Source organism: Amphiura filiformis, chromosome 12 (genome assembly GCF_039555335.1).
Source record: "Amphiura filiformis chromosome 12, Afil_fr2py, whole genome shotgun sequence".
In the NCBI taxonomy this organism is placed as follows: domain Eukaryota; kingdom Metazoa; phylum Echinodermata; class Ophiuroidea; order Amphilepidida; family Amphiuridae; genus Amphiura; species Amphiura filiformis.
Genome location: NC_092639.1, coordinates 30,681,932 through 30,704,121, shown reverse-complemented (window position 1 = coordinate 30,704,121; position 22,190 = coordinate 30,681,932). Strand labels below are relative to the sequence as shown.

General features: G+C 38.0%; 1 protein-coding gene and 1 long non-coding RNA gene across 2 annotated transcripts in view; one reads left to right on the top strand and one right to left on the bottom strand.

The window, feature by feature from the left end:
* Window positions 1-19,549, bottom strand: part of LOC140166749 (CCR4-NOT transcription complex subunit 4-like) — a 33,752-nt gene extending 14,203 nt beyond the window's left edge. The window contains 14 exon segments of the mRNA XM_072190244.1: window positions 320-409; window positions 412-557; window positions 1,670-1,852; window positions 2,486-2,629; window positions 4,878-5,069; window positions 7,433-7,638; window positions 8,672-8,902; window positions 9,220-9,287; window positions 10,272-10,436; window positions 11,800-11,947; window positions 12,106-12,195; window positions 13,668-13,849; window positions 16,538-16,702; window positions 19,470-19,549. Of these exon segments, the coding sequence (XP_072046345.1) occupies window positions 320-409; window positions 412-557; window positions 1,670-1,852; window positions 2,486-2,629; window positions 4,878-5,069; window positions 7,433-7,638; window positions 8,672-8,902; window positions 9,220-9,287; window positions 10,272-10,436; window positions 11,800-11,947; window positions 12,106-12,195; window positions 13,668-13,849; window positions 16,538-16,564 (1,872 nt within the window). The 5' untranslated portion in view covers window positions 16,565-16,702; window positions 19,470-19,549.
* Window positions 19,550-20,093: 544 nt separating this feature from the next.
* On the top strand, window positions 20,094-21,532 carry LOC140166065 (uncharacterized). Its single transcript, XR_011860808.1, has 3 exons — window positions 20,094-20,222; window positions 21,111-21,181; window positions 21,443-21,532. It is a non-coding gene; the product is annotated as an uncharacterized lncRNA (long non-coding RNA).
* The last annotated feature ends 658 nt before the right edge of the window (window positions 21,533-22,190 follow it).

Sequence of the window (22,190 nt, the reverse complement as noted above, 5' to 3'; positions counted from 1 at the left end):
TTGACTTATCCTGCACTTTTAATCCATTCTAATTTTTTTTTAAATTATTTTTACTGCTTTGCATGGATCATATCATCACAGACAGTGCCTTTGAGAAGAAAACATTGCCACAAGAGAGCCAATCCATGCCATGCATTGATTGTGTTAAACACAAATTAAAAAGTTTTACATACTACCGTACAGGTTCGCCTAAAGTGCCCTTAATTTTACGGGAGGGCAGTTTTAGGTTGTGCCTAAAATTCCACTTACATTGTATGTCAAGGGAGCCCATAGCGCCATTAGGCGAACATTTACGGTATATTAACAATATTCCACCTACCTGTGGATTAGATGAGAGACTGCCTGTACCTAACGGTGGTGGCACCCTCGGTGTGTGATTGGGATAACCTAGTGGTGGCGCTGCACCTGGAGGAAGGGCGGGTGTTGACCCGGTGGGGGTGGTATACCCATACCAGGCTGGAAGGGCGGTGGTAGTGAAGACATGTGAGCGGGATGACCTGTAGGCAACCTGGGAGGTTTGTTTTGCATCCACTGGAACATTTTGCTGCCACTTGCATCTGAAATAGAGATATCAAAGAAAGAAATTTATAAAAAATACTCAATGATATGTTGAGCAGAGACCCCTTGGAATATCTGAAGGACAATTGCCTATGGTTTTCCTGGATGCCCTGAATTCCTGGCTGTTTTCAAGCCATTGTACAGCATAACTGCCTCCCAGCAAACACAAAATGTTTTACAGAAAACAGTTTTTAAATATTGGGTTATATACAAAACGTGGGTTATTCCTTCATGTAATTTTACACGAGGTTAGGGTTAGGGTTAGAGTTAGGGTTAGTTTAGGGTTAGGATTAGGGTTATGATTAGGATTAGGCTTAGGGTTATGATTAGGATTAGGCTTAGGGTTAGGGTTAGGATTAGGGTTAGAGTTAGGATTAGATTGCACGAAATAATTACATGAAGGATCGACCAAAACGTGTATTAACCCTAACACCCATAAATACCACAAAATACCACGATGATTATTATTTTGCAGCAAACCTTTGACAAGAGCATATTTTAAGCGTACATCGCATATTTACTACATTGAAACGCACTTGTCTCTGACTGGCTGCCGAGGCGATCTGCTGTTGCAGAGTGAAAATTTATGAATGAAATTTGCACCGTATGCGTTGTTAGCGCCGTCTTCGCAACATAAGGTAGTATGCGCTCATCAATGGTTTACTGCAAAATATTATAACCAGCAAAACCCCTGTGGCTACAGGCCGGTGATTGTGTGCTTGGTACCCAAGGGGTCTCAGGTTCTCGGTGACTTCTTTGTTCATCTTCTCTCCTTTAACTTCCGATAGCAAAAAGCAGTGTTCCGTGTTAGGGTTAAGGAAACGTTTTAATAACATTTACAAACATTTTTGAAAACTTACTGTTAAACATTCGTACATAATTTTATTTAAGTCAGGGTTTCAAGTGGCCCCTTATTACAAGCTCAGGAGGGGGGAGTTCATTTACTTTGCATTTTCATGTTATATCTGCCAAGACATTCAAAAAAATTTGTGACAGTGGTGGACTGAATTTTTGTAATCGGAAGAGTTTTGGCAAATAAAAGTTTAATATAAGTTTGTTTGGGTCTCAAGTATCATGTATGAGGTTACAAATTTTTAATGAGACCACTTACCTGCCGGTACTGACTGTGGCGGTGGCCTTATGCCAAAACCAAGCGTGTGATTAAACGGTGATGGATTGAAGCCCGGTGGCGGCTGGGTTACTTGACTACTGGCTGCTGGCGATGTACCTAATTGAAGTTCCTTTTCCAACAAATCAGCAAGGCCTTTACTTGATTCATTCCATGGATCAAAACCTGTAAAATGTTTCATTTGAAAAGTATGCCGTAGAAATGAAAATCAATGTCTATTCTATTTATGTGTTTCACTCATGGTACTTGTCCATATATTTTTTTATAAATGGATTGATGACGTACCTTATTCATTCCTTAAAGCTCCCAGGGTGCTTTTTCCCAGGTTTATTTTCCCTCATTAAATTAAGGTGACTTGAACGTATCAACCTATCAGGTGTAGGGTGATGCAAGACACAAATTTGTGATGCCATCACGCTAAATGAGTCCGATGTCGATCAAAATCAAAATTCACTTTTCAATTTCATTACATGAGCCATTCTCAGAGCTTTATTTTGCTGAAAACCCCATCATAATTAGACTTACGGTTCCAGAGCTATGGCCATTTTAGTGTTGCTGAGAACAATATCATACAAAGGAAGTTGCAAACTGTTATTGTTTATATCTCAAAATCAATATTCCCGGCCACCTTCAATTCATTTTGCTTGATCACATCAGATGTACGTATTCGAGGATAGCGTAAAAAAGATGCCGACCAGAGAGAATAACAAATAAACAGAAAAGAAAAGTCTGGTAAACTGATATATATATGCAACTTGGAAATTGTTGAGTGCATGGTGATGGTTTCACTCTTCTTACCTAGATCATCCTCGGCATTTTGCTTGTCTTTCAGCTCGGATCCAAACCCGAATGCAGCCTGCCAGTCTGTTTGGCTATTTACTGGCGGTAGGTCATTACTTAACACTAGACCTTCGCTCCAATCTAGACACAAAGATAACAGGTCTACATCAAAAATGGTATAGTTAATACAAAAGGCAAGTAACATCAACAACAAAAACAACAACAAAAACAACAACAACCATTTTTGTCATTTATTAGTGATCCTCACAGCCAAGTTCCAATGTTTCCAAAAAGAAACAAGAAAAAAAAAGAACAATATTATCACATCACTTGAATTATTTGTTCATATCAGGTTTTTACGCAATACAACAAAAGTGTGTATTGTGCAACTTTTGCAACGTATCCGGATTCAAAACAATATTGTATCACATTGTGCGTCACCATGGTCACAGCACCATCAAACGTCACAACACCACAGCGACATTACCGGTTCACATGAGATTTTTGAATAAGTAAAACAGGGAACATTAAATTGCAGCAATTCTGCACGTTGAATAACCTTATAATTCACATCAACAAGTTTGTCTTTGGGAAAAGAAAAAGCAGAAAACAAGAAGGTCAAAAGGCTAGGTAAGCTTAAATTTTTATTTTACCGCATAGCGAAAATCCTGATATAAATGCTAATATTAAATGGGTTATTTGCGGGGGATACAAGAATGCTTTGTACTTGCTAACAAGTATTGTGCTCCTCTTCAACTCGTATGATATTTCAATCTTGTATCACCCTCAAAGCCATCCAATATTATATAATTACTAGAGAACGACAGCATTTTTTGCTGCGGCAACTTCAACTTCAAGTTGATTAAGTAAGAGCTATTTATGCCCAAGCATGTACCACTTGTTGCACTTTGCACTTGGTTGTGGAATATACTGCAAGCCCAAGCATGTACCACAATATACTGCCAAAGCCCCATGGTTCAGCTATGGTGCGGTAACCGCTCGTTTACTGTCATGTACCTATACTGCCAAAGCCCCATGGTTCAGCTATGGTGCGGTAACCGTACTTATAAAACTTGTTGCACTTGCTTAACTCTAGCCATTTTTTTACTTTAGCCTTGCTTAACTCTAGCCATGTTTGCACTTGGTTGTGGAATATACTGAAAGCCCAAGCATGTACCACTTGTTGCACTTTGCACATGGTTGTGGAATATACTGTGTACCACAATATAGTGCCAAAGCCCCATGGTTCAGCTATGGTGCGGTAATCGCTCTAGTTTACTTTCATGTACCTATACTGCCAAAGCCCCATGGTTCAGCTATGGTGCGGTAACCGTATTTCTTTAAAAACTTGTTGCAACTTGGTTGTGCAATATACTGCAAGCCCAATACTGCAGTCAGAGCTATTTATATACTGCAAGCCCATTGCAACTTGGTTGTGCAATATACTGCAAGTTATATACTGCAAGCCCAATACTGCAGTCAGAGCTATTTATAGACACTCATTAGACAGTCATCTCAGTGGACAGGTCGAAGCTTGATGAAGCTACACACTGACACAGCACGGACACACTGACACACATATTACAGATTACAGATGTGGCGTTATTAGTAGTATGATAATTGTGTCAATTCAATCACAACTTTTAGATTTAACCCTCATCTACAAGACCAAGGGTGATGGTTACAACCCCCTAAATATATTCTTTTTGGTGTGCTTAAAATGATCAGATTTACCATCAAATGGCTATGTGTATTTGTGGAACCAACCAACAAAAGGTAACTGACCTACAACCTTATCCTGGGGTAAGGCCGAATGTCAGACTTTGAGGGTGGGGTAGCCCACTTAAATTTATCTTGCTCTTACAAAAAAAATTTGGGGCTTATATTTTGTCATTGTCAAACTTGTCAAACTTATTCAAAGAGGCTGTTCAGAATTTGGCAGATGACTTCAAATGACCAGAAAGTTGTTCATTAAGGTTCATTTTAATTTCTTTCTTATGGTCGTATAAGATGCATGCTTGAACTGAACGTGAGTACACAATTGTTTTCTTAACTTATTTTTTAATAAATAAGTATTTCATTATCACTGTAATCAAACCTGTTATTCAGTTCCATATATTTGTAAAAAAGTGCTTTTGCTACAAATTAACTAAAAAAACAAGCCTGTTCTATGGACTAAGTAGGGCAGGAATGTCCATCAAACTTAATTTACTTTCGCGTAACAAAAAAAAAAAACACGCTGATTTTACATACATACAGTAAATTTTAAAAAATCCCAAAATGGAAAATCTGGGTCAGTCGGGCCCGTAGAACAGGGTTTTTTTATTGTCGCCTAATCACTAAAACTAAATATTTACGAGAGGAGAGACTCCCACATCGCTCCAGGAAAGTTTTCCAAAGCCATACTCACCATTTGCAGGATGTGGCTGGGGCGGTGGTGGTAGATTCGGGGGTGGACCAGGTGGAATCAATGGGGGCGGACCCCCTAGACCTAGACCAAGGATCTGAGGTAGGAACCCGTTGGCTGAAAAGAACGATGAATTCTCGTGACTTTCAAACGGAGACCTACTAGTTGGATGATTGCTACTACTGCTAGGTAAACCTATGGAGGCAAACAAAAGAAGAATATCAAAATAACGAGATGTTATCGGTTAAGTAAACAGCTGAAGATAAGCTTTTAACACAAACAAAGTGCAATCAGGAGAATCCAACTTGACCCAAAGAAAAGGTCACTGTGTAAACAAAGCATTGCACAACAGCTGTTGAATTCCTTGCATGACACATATGCACGCGCCACAAAACAGAGCACACTGTCAGTGTTATGCAAACTCAAAATTGTATGATTTGGTGCCTTAGGGATGAAATCAAAACTCGACCGGTGGTTGACCACCGGTTCCGTCCAGTTTCTTTTATTCTAATCAATGGAAACCGGACGGAACCGGACAGAATCGCTGTCAACCGCCGGTCAAGTTTTGATTTCATCCCTTATTGTATTCAAAATATTCCCAATTTGCAGTAACAAGCGTAAGATATTCTTAGCTGCAGTTTTAACTGCTGGATAGCGGGAAATTTTCACAGGGGGTTTAATTTTCACGCTTTTTGCGTCAAACAGGGAGCCAAGAAATGGAAATTAAATACCAACTAAACTGTCCAGAACTGACAAAATCGCAAAAAATTACCCCAGCCCAGCGAAAAAAAAAACTTAACCTCAACAATTTTTTTTTATTTATTTCAATTTAAAATCAAGTTTCAATATTTGATTTTCATTATCTGAATCAATATATTATTGGAAAATAACACTTTGGTGTTTTGCAAAAATTCATTCTACAAATCATTTACTTTGAAAACTTGCTTAATTTATTGTTGTTAATGAGTTATGCACGTTTTACAAAAGTGTTGTTGTTTCAGCCCTCTTTACAACATAACTCAAGAACCACAGGACCTACAAAACTATATAAAGGAAGTTTTTATTTCAAACTCTAATGGTGACCCGCAGGTCAAATTGCTAGAATTGTACATTAAACACACCTAAACAGACACAATGCAATTTGCAGGCAGCAGCTAAATCAGCGCCAATATTGCAACATTGAAACAAACAACTATACAAACATCCAATCCAACCCAACCCAATCCCCCAGTAGGCAATGAGGATAAAGTGCCTTGCCCAAGGACACAACACGTTGGCACGGCGGGCTCGAACTCGCAACCTATGGATTATGAGTCTGGCGCCTTATCCACTCGGCCACACGTGTTCCCACGATCTGTGATATTTGAATTCTTCTACACGCTCGCTATGAATTGAGTAATGCAATTTTTGCTAAAGCTCACTACCATTCGCAAGATGCTGTGAACTATATTTTTTTGCTGCTTCAACCAACAATTCATCGTATACCCTTAAGAGTGGGTGTTCCGATTAATGAACAAGGTGTTTTCTAACCTCACATTTAGACCCACCACCCCAACATTCTTATTTCAAGTTTGGAGTTAAATTGCTTCAAAGTGACTTCTAAAAGAAATAAGTGTATCACAGTGACACATAGAACAGTTCACACCACCTAACTACCATGTTTTTGTTCATACCTACTAATAAATAAAGCATACATTTACAGGCCTAAAATATTAGGCTATGCCAGTTGAAATCCATACACCCCTATGGAAGATATGACCTTAATCTCCCACACAGGGGTGTATTATATTTCAAATGGAGTCACCCATTAAGGTAAACTCCATTTGAAATTCACACTCCATGTTTCGAAGAGCGGGTGTATGGACTTCACCTGGAATTGTCCATTTCACTGGGGTTATGGGATAAAAATGATCTTTAACTGATACAAAAATCTGCATTTTGATGGGGTCAAGACGGTGTCAATCAAGTCATACACCTTTAACACTGAAAATGCAATGGTTTGGGCATAATTAAGTAAATTTCTCCAACCGACTCACCATCAAGCACAACAAATCTTCTTGCAAAACCCGCAAACATAAAATGATTTTTGTAAAAGGTTTGAAAATGACATAAACAGTTGCCAGAAAACATTTTGACAATATTTTCTGTTAAACCTTTTCTGTCACGTTATATAAAGAATATAAAGTCCTAATAACAGTATTAAATGTTTTTAAACGTTGCTGGAAATGTAGTAACTGACTGTTATTCAAGTGTTAACTATATATTTTGGTGAAACATTTGCAAAGAAAATATTCTACAAAAATGCGTTGGTAGTGATTTTTAAACAAAATTGTTTTCAATGTTTTTGTGATCTCTATATAACCCAACGTTTAAATTTTGTTTTTAAAAAACATTTCTGTGTTTGCTGGAAAGTTACAATGAACAAAAGTTATTACCTGACGTGCTATCTGGACTCGGCGTTCCCGTACCAGAGAATTCTGAAGGTATACTAGGTGATTGGGAATTGCTCGTCGCTGGACTGATGCCATCTATTACTGCCTGCAATTCTGCCGCTTAACGGCTGCAACGGTACCGAATACCGGCAAAAGTTCTGTCACCCATGTGATTGCCCACAGGGGGCGCTGTGTTGTTGGCTGTTTCTACTGTTGGTGATTGGGATTTTTCATCTGGCGTATTTGGGCCTGTGTCGCCTTCTCTTTGGAGTGAAGGCCAGGCCTCTATGTTGTTGTGATTTGTTGTGATGGGTGGCGATGGAGATTTTTTTCTGTTGATAAACCAAAAAATACAATAATAATAATAACTAAGTAACAATATAAACTGGTTCCCATCTATCTATACAACTTCCTGGATTACAATTGGTTATTGTTTAACCCTAACACCAGTAATTACCACAAAATAAGTACTACAAGGATAACCAAGTGACTTCTTTGTTCATCTTCTCTCCTTTTTCATAACTTCTTTTTCATTTCTTTCGATAGCAAAAAATCATGATCAGTGGTAAGATTAATAGGGTGGAAGCAGAGTGGATCGAGTACAAATCTCTGACGCAAATCAAATGATCCTTAGAATATGTTATATCTGATAGGCCAGTTTCCATATCAAATAACAATCATTGAAAAAAATAAATAAAAACGCCTGACGCACACCTGTACCATCACAACAAGTTTGTTGCAGAAAATGGTAAAGACCCTAAGTGGTACGCATCTGTTTTTTGGTGTTTTTTTCTGTTTGTTGAAAACAGGCATGAGAACACATTTCAATGAGAAAAAAAAGGAAATTCTGGGAAATGAGGAAAAGGTGCATAAAATATGGCAAAAATGCTTAAAAACGGGCTAAAGAGAAATAAAAACACAGAAATTTGGGCAAAAAAAAAAGAATTCCTTTTAAAGAAGGACAATTCTCATGCCTGTGGAGATCAGAAGGCTATGTGAAAAAAATTTTACTGCATTTTTGGGCCATTGTACATTGAACACTTTTCAAATTGTTCTTGGTATTTTTTTCTGATAAAAAAACCCCCTGAAATTAAAAAGATGCATGTGCAGTCTTCTGAGACAAACCATAATCAAGGTGCCGTTCTTTTTAAGCCTCTAACCAGTATGATTCTCCCTGCAGCCAAGGCTTATATTAGTCAGGCACCCAGGCCTTTTTACCCCATGGTTGCCAAGTTTTGGCTCCTGGTGTGTCCAATATTTTACACTACAAACTATAGGACCAGGAGCCATCTTTGGGACCAGAAGCTCATTTTAGCTCCTGGTCCTGGCATACTTAATATAAGACCTGCCTGCAGCAACACCTACCTTGCTGTTGTTATATCTGTTGGTGATGATCTATTAAGCTCTGTTTGTTGTTGTGTAAACACTGAAGACTGTTGGCTGTTCTGTGTACTATTACTGCTATTTGATGTGTTTGTTGCTGCTGTCGTTATTGCTGTCGCTGACTGCTGTGGATTACTTGTTGTTGCTGTTGCTGAACTGGTACCCCCACCAAATAAATCCGAAAGTAACTTTTGTTCATATTCCTGGTGCTTACTGCAATTAAATCAAGTATTATTAAAAGGTTCACATGTTAAGAAAGTTTTTTTACCCTTTGGTAAATGCTATGTTAAGTATAAATTCCAATGCTGCTGGTAACATTAAGTTTTCAATGGGAGCTCACAGATTCAAGTGAAATTTAGCAGTATCAACATGTGAATGGTCTTAACACTTCCTTCAGTGCATAAATTTGGCATAAATACGCCGCCAGAAATATCCTACTCCTTGCTCTTGCGCATATGGCACAAGCCCATGGTGACCATCTTAGATATGCGAGTGAAGAAAACATACTACTTATAAACATGGTGACTTACCCCATTTGCATGTCTTCTTTTGTAAAGCTTGCTGCTTCATCACCTAATTCATGCAAATACATACAGTCCTGGAAAATGGAAGAATAATGAAGGAAAGGGAAAACCATAGAAAGGGGGATGGAAAATGGTGTAAGTCGATTTATTGTCTCAAATATTTAGTGTGGGTTACCCAAGGCATATTTTACAACTTTGATGTACAGCAGAAGATGAAACTTATTATCCATATCCAAAATATCCAATAATAACATCTCCCCTCCATTATTATCATGAACACAGTACAGTAATTTGACCTAATTATGTTAGTCATTTTCAGAGGGTACTTATTAAAATTATGAAAATGAAGTTACACATAAACTCAAAATACAGTGTATTTAAGAAGTCATCTTCATAATCCTAAAGTGGATGGTTTATAAAATAATTTCATTCAGATACCAAAGCAGTGCTGTACAGTGCGACCATTTTAGTCGCATTAGCGACTAGATTTTTTCTGATGCGACTAAGCCTACAATCCCTGGAGCCACTGGCGACCAACTGTTGAAGCTTTTAATCACCAGCAAATAGGATAGGATAGGTCAAAAGTTTTGAATGTTTTTCAAGTACTCAAGATGGCATCGAAGTCAAAAAGAACTTTAATTTGATGAACTTTTTGGGAACAAGGATGAGGATGAAACAATAAAATCAGGGAATCCAACAGCTATTGATACTTTTAATGAAGCTAGTAGTACTAGTGGTGTTATGTATTAAAAGTCATGGAACTGGAAATGCAAGTAAGCCTAAAAAACTTAAAATTGAACATAGATTTAAACCATTGTGGCAGAATGACTTCGACTGGTTGGAACCACAGTTTGTTTTTTTTTACTTGGGAGCAACATTTGGGTGCCTAAATTTATAAAGTTAAGAGCCATTGGCTCCTCAATCAGTTTTTGCACCATACAGCACTGATACCACATATTAAAATACCACATAGTGGGGTTTCATTTGGATGACAGATATATGGATATCTATACTCCTCAATATGATTTCAAAATGTTTCTTCTCCCATATTCACTCACCGGTTTTGGACAGGCTGCATTTTTTAAGAAGTGACTACAATATTTAGTTGTTCCTAGGGAGGCTTTTAGAGTTCTACCATCTACGTGGACATTGTTGACTGCTTGAATCGCCCTCAGGGCATCCTCTGCCCTCTGATATGTCACATAGGCACTGGCGCTAGGGCCCTGGAAGAGACAACAACAAAATTATGTTATTATAAATCACATTCTTAAACACTTGAGAATGTTCCTGCAATCTTATTGGTTCTTACCCATGTGATATGACATGATATTACACGGGTCAGTGCGTGTGCATCGACGCGATACATGTACTCGCTATTTGAACCAATCGGAGGCGCGTAGCAACAATGGGACTGATTGATTTTAAGCCGTAGGTATAATTCCTTGCAAAATGTAGGATTTAATTTGATTAAAATTTGTAATACTTATGATATTTTGAAGTGTTTAAGAATAAGAATAAAGGTATTGTTTTTAGCCGCTGTCGTGCGTCTAACGTCTCATATAACACAAGCGACATCATTATTTTTGGCGGATAAGAATAAAAGTATTGTTTTTTTTAGCCGCTGTCGTGCATCTAACGTCTCATATAACACGGGCGACATCATTATTTTTGGCGGATATTGATGTCGCCCGTGTTATATGAGACGATAGATGCACGACAGCGGCTAAACACAATACCTTTAAATTCTAACTGATACTTTTGATTAAGATGGCAATAAACAGTTAGAAATTCATAGATCTGGCCCAAGTCTCTGTGATCACAAAGTCCCGCATATATTATAAGTGACTAGTGCGAGTCAAAACATTCGCGTCAAAGGAGCACTCAAGCTGCTCACTAACCGACTATATTGATACTTGGCCATAGCCACAAGTAGAGCTCAGAAATTTATTGAAAAATTGTAAATTCCATTCTGACAAAGAATTTACAGAAAGAGATTTCTGTCTTACAGATCAAACGATTCTTGGAATGTTTGTCAGCATGGAAGAATCAAGATAAATGTACTCAGTAAGACTGATAATAAAACAAGTGATATAAGTTTATAAACTGTAGATAGGAAAACAAATTACGACTGAGTTTCTAGACTAGTACTAGTAGTTTGGTGACCTGACATAAGGTCAAGTCACAGGTCACTCCTTGCTCAGCGCTCATTTTTATTATCCTTTATTTGTGGGCTCATTATCAGCATGGACTACCTTTTGAAAATTAGAAAAGAGCTGTAGAATGCTCTTCTGGTCTCTTCAATAATAGCTTTAGAAGAGTTGTTTGCACCTGTGGCCATTAAAGCATAAAGAATTTAACGAGTCATCTAGAGGAGCTATAAGTCGCTCTTGCAAATGCAACTTAAGAAGAGCTGTAGAGGAGTGATTGCTCTCAATCCTCTCAAAAGGCAGTCCCTGTATCAGTTTATATAGTTAGTCTTTCATCGCCCGTCAGTGTTAGTGTTAAGTGTCAATGTTCTCAAAATTAAACTTTATTACTGTGTCGTGTTGTATTTGTGTCACATAACACAGGTTGCATCAAACTTACCTGTGAGCCTGCATAGGATGTGTTTTGATTGATGACCACCTTGATAATTTTACCAAATTTACCAAAATATTCCTGTTTCTTCAACACCTCTTGGTCTGCTAGTCTTTGTGACAGACCTACTACAAACACCAAATTCTTTTGAACTACCCTGTAAATTAAAATACAATGGGAAAATTATAAAGTTGGTATTATAAGAAAGTACTTCCTTTAGTATATTTAACATTAAAAATTATTCAAATTTAGAAGCGATTCAGAATTAATATGAACACAACTCCCTCCCCTCATACTCTTTCACATCAGACTTACCGTACGCTTGCAAGATGTTTGCGATTTTCTGAAATTTTCTGTTTCCTCTGCTGGTCCTTTTGTTTCTTCTCATTCTTTATCCGCTGCAACCTGCACATATAGCAAGTGTTATTATTATTAATTTATTATAACTGTGGGCCTGGAGGAATATGATCTGGGATTAATCTTTGTAATAGCTAATGATTAAAACAGACACACACATGGTATATTGGGAATCATATTTCATTAAAGGTGGACATACATCATTGTATGCTATGGATATAAACAGCAATTCAGTTTGTTCCATCCCCCCACATTCAGTGGTTAAAATATTTTTCCCAGGAGGTTCTCTTCTTTATTTACACAAAAGCCCCCCCCCCCCCTCCCTCCTTATTTTTGAAGGGGCTATTTTGAGGTTGGCTACTTTTTTGTGATTGTGAGCTTATAGCACATTTAATTATCCAATTTAATTTAATTAAGATGATATTAGTACTTCTCCAAAAAGAAAATTGGGGTGATTTTGAATTAGGATTGGGGAAAAATGCCTTTTACCCTGGTTTTGAGCACTCCCCAAATTGTTTTTGCATTCGGTTTGATTTTGTTGAGATAATCAACTTGTTATCAATTTGATCTGAAAGCTTCTGAAGAACTAAAACATTGCACCATTTTCTTTATTTTGCTGGTCTCTAATAATGATGCAGATCTATTGAAGAGTAAATTTAAAGTCTTTGGCCTGCTACCTTAAATCAATTTAGTATGTTGCACTTTAAGAAATGGACCCTTGATCTTGAAGCCTCGTGATTTCTCTCTTCATTTTTTGTTGTTGATAATATAACATTATGATTGTCTTGGCATCATCAACAGTGTGGGTATGATGGGTGTGGCCGTGTGAGTGCTTGTCTGACACGAGACTGGTGCTTGTGTTTTGTATGTGAGCTTAGAGTGAACGATTTCTTTGTCCGTCGTCTTTGTCTCTTATGTCCTTCTTTGTACCTGTTGATTATATATTTTGTACCTTATGAGCTGTTAAAAAAAAAAAAATTATATTGATTTTCATGTAAAAGTTCATTCATAATTGTTGGGAACTGGTGGTCCATTGTGTATGTTTTTTCTCCCTCTGCCAGTTCCAAGTACAGAGAATAAAAAAAAATAAAAAATAAAAAATTTAGTATGTTGCTTTTAAATGCTCATCATTTCTTCTTTGGGGATCAGCGCACAGAAATCATGAGAGAAGGTATCAAATAGGGATGAAAACAAGCACTGACTTAATTTCCTGAAACTGCTTTAACATTTCCTGAAAATGTGTATTTCCCTATACTTTGTACAGGGAAAATCAAAGCAAAATTTCCTGAAATCAGGAAATTTCCTGAAGATTTACATCCCTGATCAAAATATCAAGTGAATTGATAGTTTAACAACCTTATGAAAGGTTATGTCATACATGTAGGGCCCTGTAAATTTAATCAAGAAAAATGTTCTCTACCATGTATGGTATTTGTATGCAGTCACCTGGACATCAAAACCAGAATACATTGATTATGCTTAACCCCCTACCTCCCGCAAAACAATTTAGTGAAACTTACTCTTCCTCTGAGAGTGGTTTGAAGTCTGCCGGGCATTCCTGGTAGGCTTTGCGACAGGCTGGACACAAGCCGTTCTCATCTGTTCTGATACGATGCCAACAGAATCGACAGATTTGATAGCCACATGTGCATGGGTAGAAATTGATGTCGTCCATTTCCAAGGGCTCCATGCAGAGAGGGCACTGCAACAAATAATAATGACAACAAATAATAATAACCAAAGAAACAAGGTTTTTGTCAATAAAAAAACCCATTACATAAATGTGTTAATGTTATACATACATATATGTTATGTCTCATGTTTAATTGTAAATGCAATCATTCTCTTCAAGAACTACCATCAACCAGGATTAGGGGTGTGAATTAACGGTTATTTGTCTAACCGTTTAAACAGATTTTTTTTGGAAAAATACAATGCCTTGAGGGCGTTTATTACACACAATACAGTAAGTCCAGTCGAAAAAAAACAGGTAAGGATTTAAAGATGCAATCGGTGAACCTTTAAAATTTGTGTCCCCTGGATGGGAAGACGAAATGTGCTATGTACCAGTTAAAATCCAAACACTCCCTATGGAAGACATAACCTTAATCTATACAGAGGGTGGTGTATATAGATTTCAAATGGAGACACCCATAAGCATTCAGGTAAACCATTCCAATTGGTCAAGACATTTTCTACAGGATTGTTCACACATTTCAAAACTATCAGCAGAGATTGTTTGGGTAGCATACTTGGGTTTTGAAACAGGTAATTATTTTTTGACCAATTAATTGATTTCTTCTCTGTCATTAGAAGTTTCATTTTTTAGTATAATTTCCAGTGCCGGGCATGTTGCCAAATGATATGTTAATTTAGCCTCAGTTCGAGGCATCTGGGCTCTGGGATGGTGTTTTGGGGTTTTTCCCCTTAAAAAAAAAAATGTAGATATTTATATAGCGCTTTATGCCATAAACAGCCTCAAAGTGCTTTACATTTATTCCGCTGTCATTAGATTATGCCGGCACCACGTTTGCAGCCTACAAATGGCGCAGGGTTCGTCAGTACAACGACTGTGACTAACCCTAACAGCTTCCCATTGCACCTGGGTGGGGTGAGGCAAGCGAGGTAAAGCGCCTTTCCCAAGGGCGCAACACGGTGGTGGGACGGTGACTCGAACCCACGCAAGTCAAGCAAGCTCTCAGATTATGAGTCCAAGGCCGTAACCACTGAGCCACCGTGCTGCCCTAGAAAAGAATTAGAAGGATTATATTAGAAAGAATTAGAAGGAGCCTATAATACACTGAGAACTTTATAGTGTTGTGAGTAAGCCATAAAAACTGGTTATTTTCTCAGAACCATGACAACGAAGAGAGTTAGTAATCTGATATTATCACGCACAGATCAGAGCTGAGGTGGGTGGACAGGATATGAAGACACCTGAATAAAAAAATAAAAAGCCCAAAAAAAAAAAACAATTTAAAAAAAAGGAAAAAATAAAAATAAAAATAAAGGAAAAAAATAATAAAACACCATCCCAGAGCTCAGACTCCTTGAACTGAGGCTATTGTTAATTAAGGTGAGAAATGACCCAAAAGGAACAAAGACTAGATAAGAAAACTGCAGATTTATCTAGTGTCTGACCGATCAGGTCCCTATCTAAATCGGCCAATTGGCGGATCAATTCCCTCTTTGATCTGCCGATTCGATCACCGATCACCTATTAACAATGGCTGCCATCGCCATGAGTAAATTTCACCTGTATGTTGAAAGGGTACTTGTACGCAAAGTATTACCATAATTATGCTCTGAGCACAAAAATACACTCCCGTGCTCATTTACAATACTTAATTTGACCATGATTATTCTAAGTTCAATTTACCTTTTCCCCCTGATATCCGAGTCCGTCGAATCATTCGATCGCCCCATTTTAATATTGTGTTTACATTCAAGTCAGTATTGAGTTTTGCACACGGCCCGTAGCTCTCTCCAATCTGACACGCACGTGTGTAACCCAGAAGTGTTGAGTTTTGCACGCGGCCCGTAGCTCTCTCCAATCTGACACGCATGTGTGTAACCCGGAAGTGTTGAGTTTTGCACACTGCCCGTAGCTCTCTCCAATCTGACACGCACGTGTGTAACCCGGAAGTAAGAACTACAATTGTACATGTGCATGCGGGGAATTACCTGATTATCTCAGCTGCGTGCCACTTAATTTGACCATGATTATTCTAAGTTCAATTTAACTTTTCCCCCTGATATCCGAGTCCGTCGAATCATTCGATCGCCCCATTTTAATATTGTGTTTACATTCAAGTCAGTATTGAGTTTTGCACACGGCCCGTAGCTCTCTCCAATCTGACACACACGTGTGTAACCCGGAAGTGTTGAGTTTTGCACGCGGCCCGTAGCTCTCTCCAATCTGACACGCACATGTGTAACCCGGAAGTGTTGAGTTTTGCACACGGCCCGTAGCTCTCTCCAATCTGACACGCACATGTGTAACCCGGAAGTAAGAACTACAATTGTATATGTGCATGCGGGGAATTACCTGATTATCTCAGCTGCGTGCCTGAATCACAGTATGATTTTATATCGCCTACAAAGCTTGTTCTTTTGCTAAATTTCGCTTGATTTAACTAGTCTAATTCAAAGAAATATACCAATAAATGAATACTTGTTAAGCTTCAACAATTACTTTCATGATATTGGGTGATGGGTGCATTACATCGGCGGATGAAGGAAAAATCGGCCGATGCAGATCACTACCGATAAGCTAATAATCGGCCCGATTCGGAAGCTACCGATCTGATCGGTCAGATTCTAGATTTATCTTTTGCCTACGAAGTCCTACAAAATCACAAGCAAAAAAATTCCATGGTTCACTACTTACTTCAACTGGATCTTCGTTGTGCATCATGATGTTAACTGGATTGGCTGTGTTTTCAAACAGAGGAAGAGTTGCAGGGGATATGGAGATCACTGGAGGTGATTTGCACACGCTGATACTTGCTTCTTTTCAGTTTTGTAGTAAAACTCTTGATAAAGTACTTTGATCCTGAGAACAACAATCAAAACATAAATTTACAGTTAGTTTTTTTTATTATAGAGTGTAGGCTATGCAATACAACGTCACTCATGACTCATTTATTGTTGGTGAATTGTAATATAAACTCCCCTCTCCCATAATTTGTAGCCATTTAATATATTACGGTATCATATAGTTTCTGAATACATTATGTTCGATCAGGGTAGCGTACGCCGTTAACCCTCGATCGGGGGTGAATGACCTGGTTGCAGGGGCAAATTTAGATAGAGGGGGGCGCACCCGGCACGTGCCCCCTCTATTTTGTGCAGATTGGCGCCTGACTCTGATTCTGTGTATTTTTGCACAGCGGTGCCTGACTTTGCGTGGGCGCCGAGCCGTGTCTCGGTGCCCCCTCTATTGAAAATTCCTGGATCCGCCACTGGCTGCTCGTAAATCCCAATTTTCAGCTACGGGGAAATTTGCATGGCCTTTCAGTTCAAGTCAATTTTCTCTCTCTTTGCAGGGTTAGAATTTTGGCGAGAATCCGAGAATCAATTCTTGCAAAGGTTCTCCTAAACAGATTTGCCTGAATCCAAGTTTGATTCTTGCAAACTTTTGAAGTTATTTTATGGCATGTCTTGTGATTTCCTCATGAGTGCAACAGTAAGTGTCCCCTTCGCGAACGAGGGGGCGAGATGGAACAGCCAAATGTAGTCGTATTCACTGAAGCATGACGCCGTGTAAACTGTAAAGCAATGGAAGTTCAGAAGTAAACACAGCCGATCACGGTGGGCGATCTGCGTAAAAAATGTTGCTTAAAATTTTAGACTGTTCAAAACAGGCAAATTTAAATCAACATACAGTTGACTCATTAATCCAAATTTCAACATTAAATACAGTATACTATATACACCGCTGCACCACTGTCCGACCGAAAAACAACAGCAACAATTTCACAACAACAACGTTCTCTCGCATCCAGAGATGTCACAGGCTGACTTACAAAAATCCTGAACTTGCGAAGCGGAACGAGCGAAGCAAGTGGGGCTCTCGCCCTATGCGGCGTGGGGTCCAGGGGCAACGACCCTGGCGGGGGTCCAGGGGGCGTAGCCCCTTGAAGCTCATGGGTTTCTACACAGAAAAACCCCTCAGGAAGTCTTCTGGAATAGCTATTTTATAGGGAAAATTATGACTGAAAATGCATGAGTTTAATCAGTTTATTACCATTTTTAAATTGCAGTGGAACATCTTACACATTTTCTGTAAAGTCCTTTTGCAAGTCCTTTTCAATGAATTTACACACTAATTTACCCACAGACTAATTAAAAAAAACATGCAGTATTTTCATAAGCAAAAGACTCGTAGTGATGATTAAGATTTATAAAATTATAAAATTAAAATAGAATCGTACCTGATGATCCGTAATTGATCTGTTTGTAATTGCACAACATGCACACCGCTAGCCTTCCCAGCAGTGTCCGAAATAAGGAAAATGTGGAGGTTGTCCTGAGGACAACCAAAGCATAAATTCTGCTTGTCCTCAAAACATTTTGGTTGTCCCCCAAATGAGTCATATTTAAGAGGTAAAATATAGTGGTTTGTCCAGAGGATAAGTACATATCTCAATATGGTTGTCCCCAGTGATTTTTGGACAAGAGGACAAGAGGATAAGTGCTTATTTCGAACACTGCTTCCTAGGCAAGTTGATCTTTCGAATGTAATCCGAATAAAATCACCGTTCACATCTTCCGACTCGACCCACGACCACTTCCATTTGTTTTTGATACCCCCATCAATCTCCCTCGCTCTCACTTCGTCCTGTCCCTCTATCACGTCTGGTTTTCCTGCCATATTAAATTATAGTCCATGTAGTCGGAAGATGTGAACGGTGATTTCGTCGCGACATCGATTCCAGGCAACCGCCATTAATTAGTAGTAGTAGTGAGGTTAAAATTCCTCTTGCTCAAAGGAGCACCGTGCAACGATCGCTTTCCAGACGGGGCAATACGGACATCGATTTTTTTTTCCCGAAATTTGCGTAATTTTTTTCAGATCCGGAGATTTTCTCAGATCCGGAAATTTTATGAGATTTAACAAAAATCCGGAAATCCGGATAAATCCGGAAATGTGACATCTCTGCGCATCTTGCCATCGAACATCAACATGACGGGTGCGTAACTATTCACAATCAGACACAGGACACAGCTCGAGTTCTCGAGTAAACAATTAAGACTAAGTACGCAAAAGACTGCCGTATTTCTCCGGAAGCTAGTAAGTCATAAGTGCAGCCATCGACCCCGCCGTTGTCGTTGACGGAGACAGAAATACTCACATGACTCTCGTGCATGCAAATTAATTTTGTTCTGTAATTCTATTTTCTGGACATGATGCTGGAAAACTTTTGGGAAAACATGAAAATGTTCTTGATTGTTTTGACGGACACTTGTAAAACTTTGGTATGAAAAATTACACTATTAACCTCTTATAATTTGTATTTTGTTACATATATCCGCTTAACAAAATTGTTAATCGGTGTACTTGAACCGGTGTACGCCTATTTTGTTGCATGCATTGCATTTATTTACATCGCTTCACTTCGCGATACTGTTCACGTACACAAACTCTATTGCAAAATCTCCACACCCAGCCCGATGCCGTCACGACTTATTGCGCATCTGACGATACAGGGCATAATTATACATTACCTTTATGTCGGACAAGTACAAAAATAATCAGTCTAGTGTAAAAATGAAAAATATCCACATAATATTAAATGTAAAACATGTTTTTTACTCACCAAAATTGGACCTACGATAGGGTTATTTCGTGCAGATACGACAAGCTAACTAATAACACGCATGCGCAGTTAAAAAATACCCGTATGTTGTGCGGAATTCTGGGTAAATATGTGGTGCTTCTAACTTTGAAATAAAACCATCAAAATGTAAAAAGGTTTTATGTCTTGCCAAACAAATGATTTGGAATAGCCGTAAAATATGAACTCATATCATTACTAAGGTATTTAAACTATTGAAATTTTTAAAAAATCCGTAAAAATTTAGACAACAATAACAAATAATAAATAACTTTTACTTTTAGAATTTGAGAATTTCTACTGATAAAACTGACTGCAAACACTGATATCTCAAAATGGCTGCTCCCATGACTCACATTTCGTCATTGGTTTGTTTACGATTCGAGCCGTCTTTGCTTTTCAGTGCAGTACTCTCATCATGATATAACACTTAGCTTCCTTGTCAATGAATTCATATTCATGATTCATCTTGAACTTAAAGCCAGGCATTGGACATTGCCATTGGAAGAACTCATTGTCATGATTGTCATTTGTCAAATGATTTGAGACTGACTGACTGAGTCATTTCATCCAGATTCACACTGGCATTTTACTGTTTTGTACATCATCACAAACAGAGTGGCTGCAAACTGACAAGTCAAAGAAGATCCACATTTTTATGTGTTTTGTGGATTTCACCTAAAAATGTCTTTCAAAAGAGAAGGAGATGATCCTAGTCAGCTTAATTTGCTCAAGGTATAATTTAATTAGCAGCCATTCTTCATGTTCTTTGTTTGGATGTTTCAAATCAATGAAAAAAAATGGCAAGGTGCTGATAATTAGCTATTTGTTATACTATGTGCTTTTCCGGGTGATTTCTGTGTTTTTGATTGATCAAGAGCTGGCATAAACCAGATGGTTTGGATGTGCGATCGCGATCGCGGGGTACATTATGAGTAGGGATTAGGCTTAGAATAGAATAGAATGATAATGAAATGAAATGATTTAGTTTCCCATCACATTTTTTTCAGTGAAATATGAGGTCATGATATTAGGTCAGGCTCACTTTCACTTGCTCAATGTTTGTAAAAATGACTGATTCACAAACACAATATTTAACTACATTTGTACATACAAAAAGATGGAAGAAAAAAAATGAATTGCACAACTTTGCAATTGCTACACAAAGAAAATGTTACTGCTAGTAAAAAAAATAATGCTGGAAATCAAACACTGTCACTGGTAGGGACTCGAAGGCTAAGATAGCAAGTGTCCATGTCAGTATAAACTGACTTGCTGACAGCTTCGTTCGTCAAAGTGATGAGAGATATGAAAGTGACTGTTTGTGTTTATTTTTCTTTTGATTTCTAAAAGTGATGCCCCTAACTGGAGACAAAATTAAATGATTTTTAGAATTGATCATTCATTACTTTTGACCAATTAAAGTTAAACTTATATTAATTTGTCTGGAGACAAATGATTTTCAATCATTCATTACTTTTGAAAGAATGATGTAAGGTGTTGAATTGGTATCAAAATGTTCAATCCAGATTACAATAATAATATGAAATGGGTCAAGTGTTATCTACTCTTATTTACTCTTATTGAGTCACAAATTATTTTAAATTGTGTTTATCTTTATAGAAACGACGTGTAGCAGAATTGTTGTCTAATGATATACCAGATGATGAAGCTTTCTTAATGAGAAATGGCAGGTAGGTATAGAATTTGCCATAAACTTGAAATATTATAATCTTAGTTAACGATCTCGTATTTATACACAGGGGGGGGGGTGGGGGTAGATAGTGATTTTTAACTCTCCTTAGCTGACCAAGTGACATATAAGAAAGATATTGATAAGTGAATGTTAACCAAGAATATAACAATGATTAATCAATAATAGACTGGGATTTGAAATTTGACTCAAAACTCTGAAATAAGCAAAATATTTTTTATGCAATTGGATCTTTTTACAGGTATGCCTGCACAGTATGTGGACACCGCCCTGTATTTGACACTGTTGATATGCTGGCTATCCATCGACAGGGAAAAAAAACAAAAACTGTAAGTATCTTCATTGCCTCCCTCTAAATTAAACTTATTTTCTTGTGGAGCAATTATTACACAAGTTTGTAAAATAATCCTACACTGACCGGTCCGTAACCATATACCACGTACCCTTAATTAACTCTTTCATGTAGGCCTATCTTTCGTGAATCACCCCGCTCTTTTCATCCCTCTTTTTCGTCTTTCTTAATCTCTTACAAACACACTGAGACTACAGAGTCATTTTGAATTGGAAATAGCATTCTTGGCATCCATTTTGATAGAATTTAGTGCATAGCAAATTTATTGAATATTCAGCAATCTTAATTTCTTCACAATATCATCAAAACGCAATTTCAAAAATTATCTAGCTACGGAAAAAAATATTTATCTACAGAAACTCTTACCATAACATTATTAACTTGCATCAAGTAACATATTTTGCATCAAAGGGGGAATTCTTCCCTGTTCAAATACATTGGTAGACCACCTGCACACCGCTGTGGCCATGGTTCCATTCCATAATGCTATATGTCACTCTGCGCCCATGGGTGTCCACGTGTCCAGAAAATTTCCCTGCGAAATTAACCCATTAACCATGACTTTGTTTGTTTGTTTGTTTGTTTAAATGGTTGCTCGGTGTGGAGACACGCTTGGGTCCTGATGGGACCAGGCTCA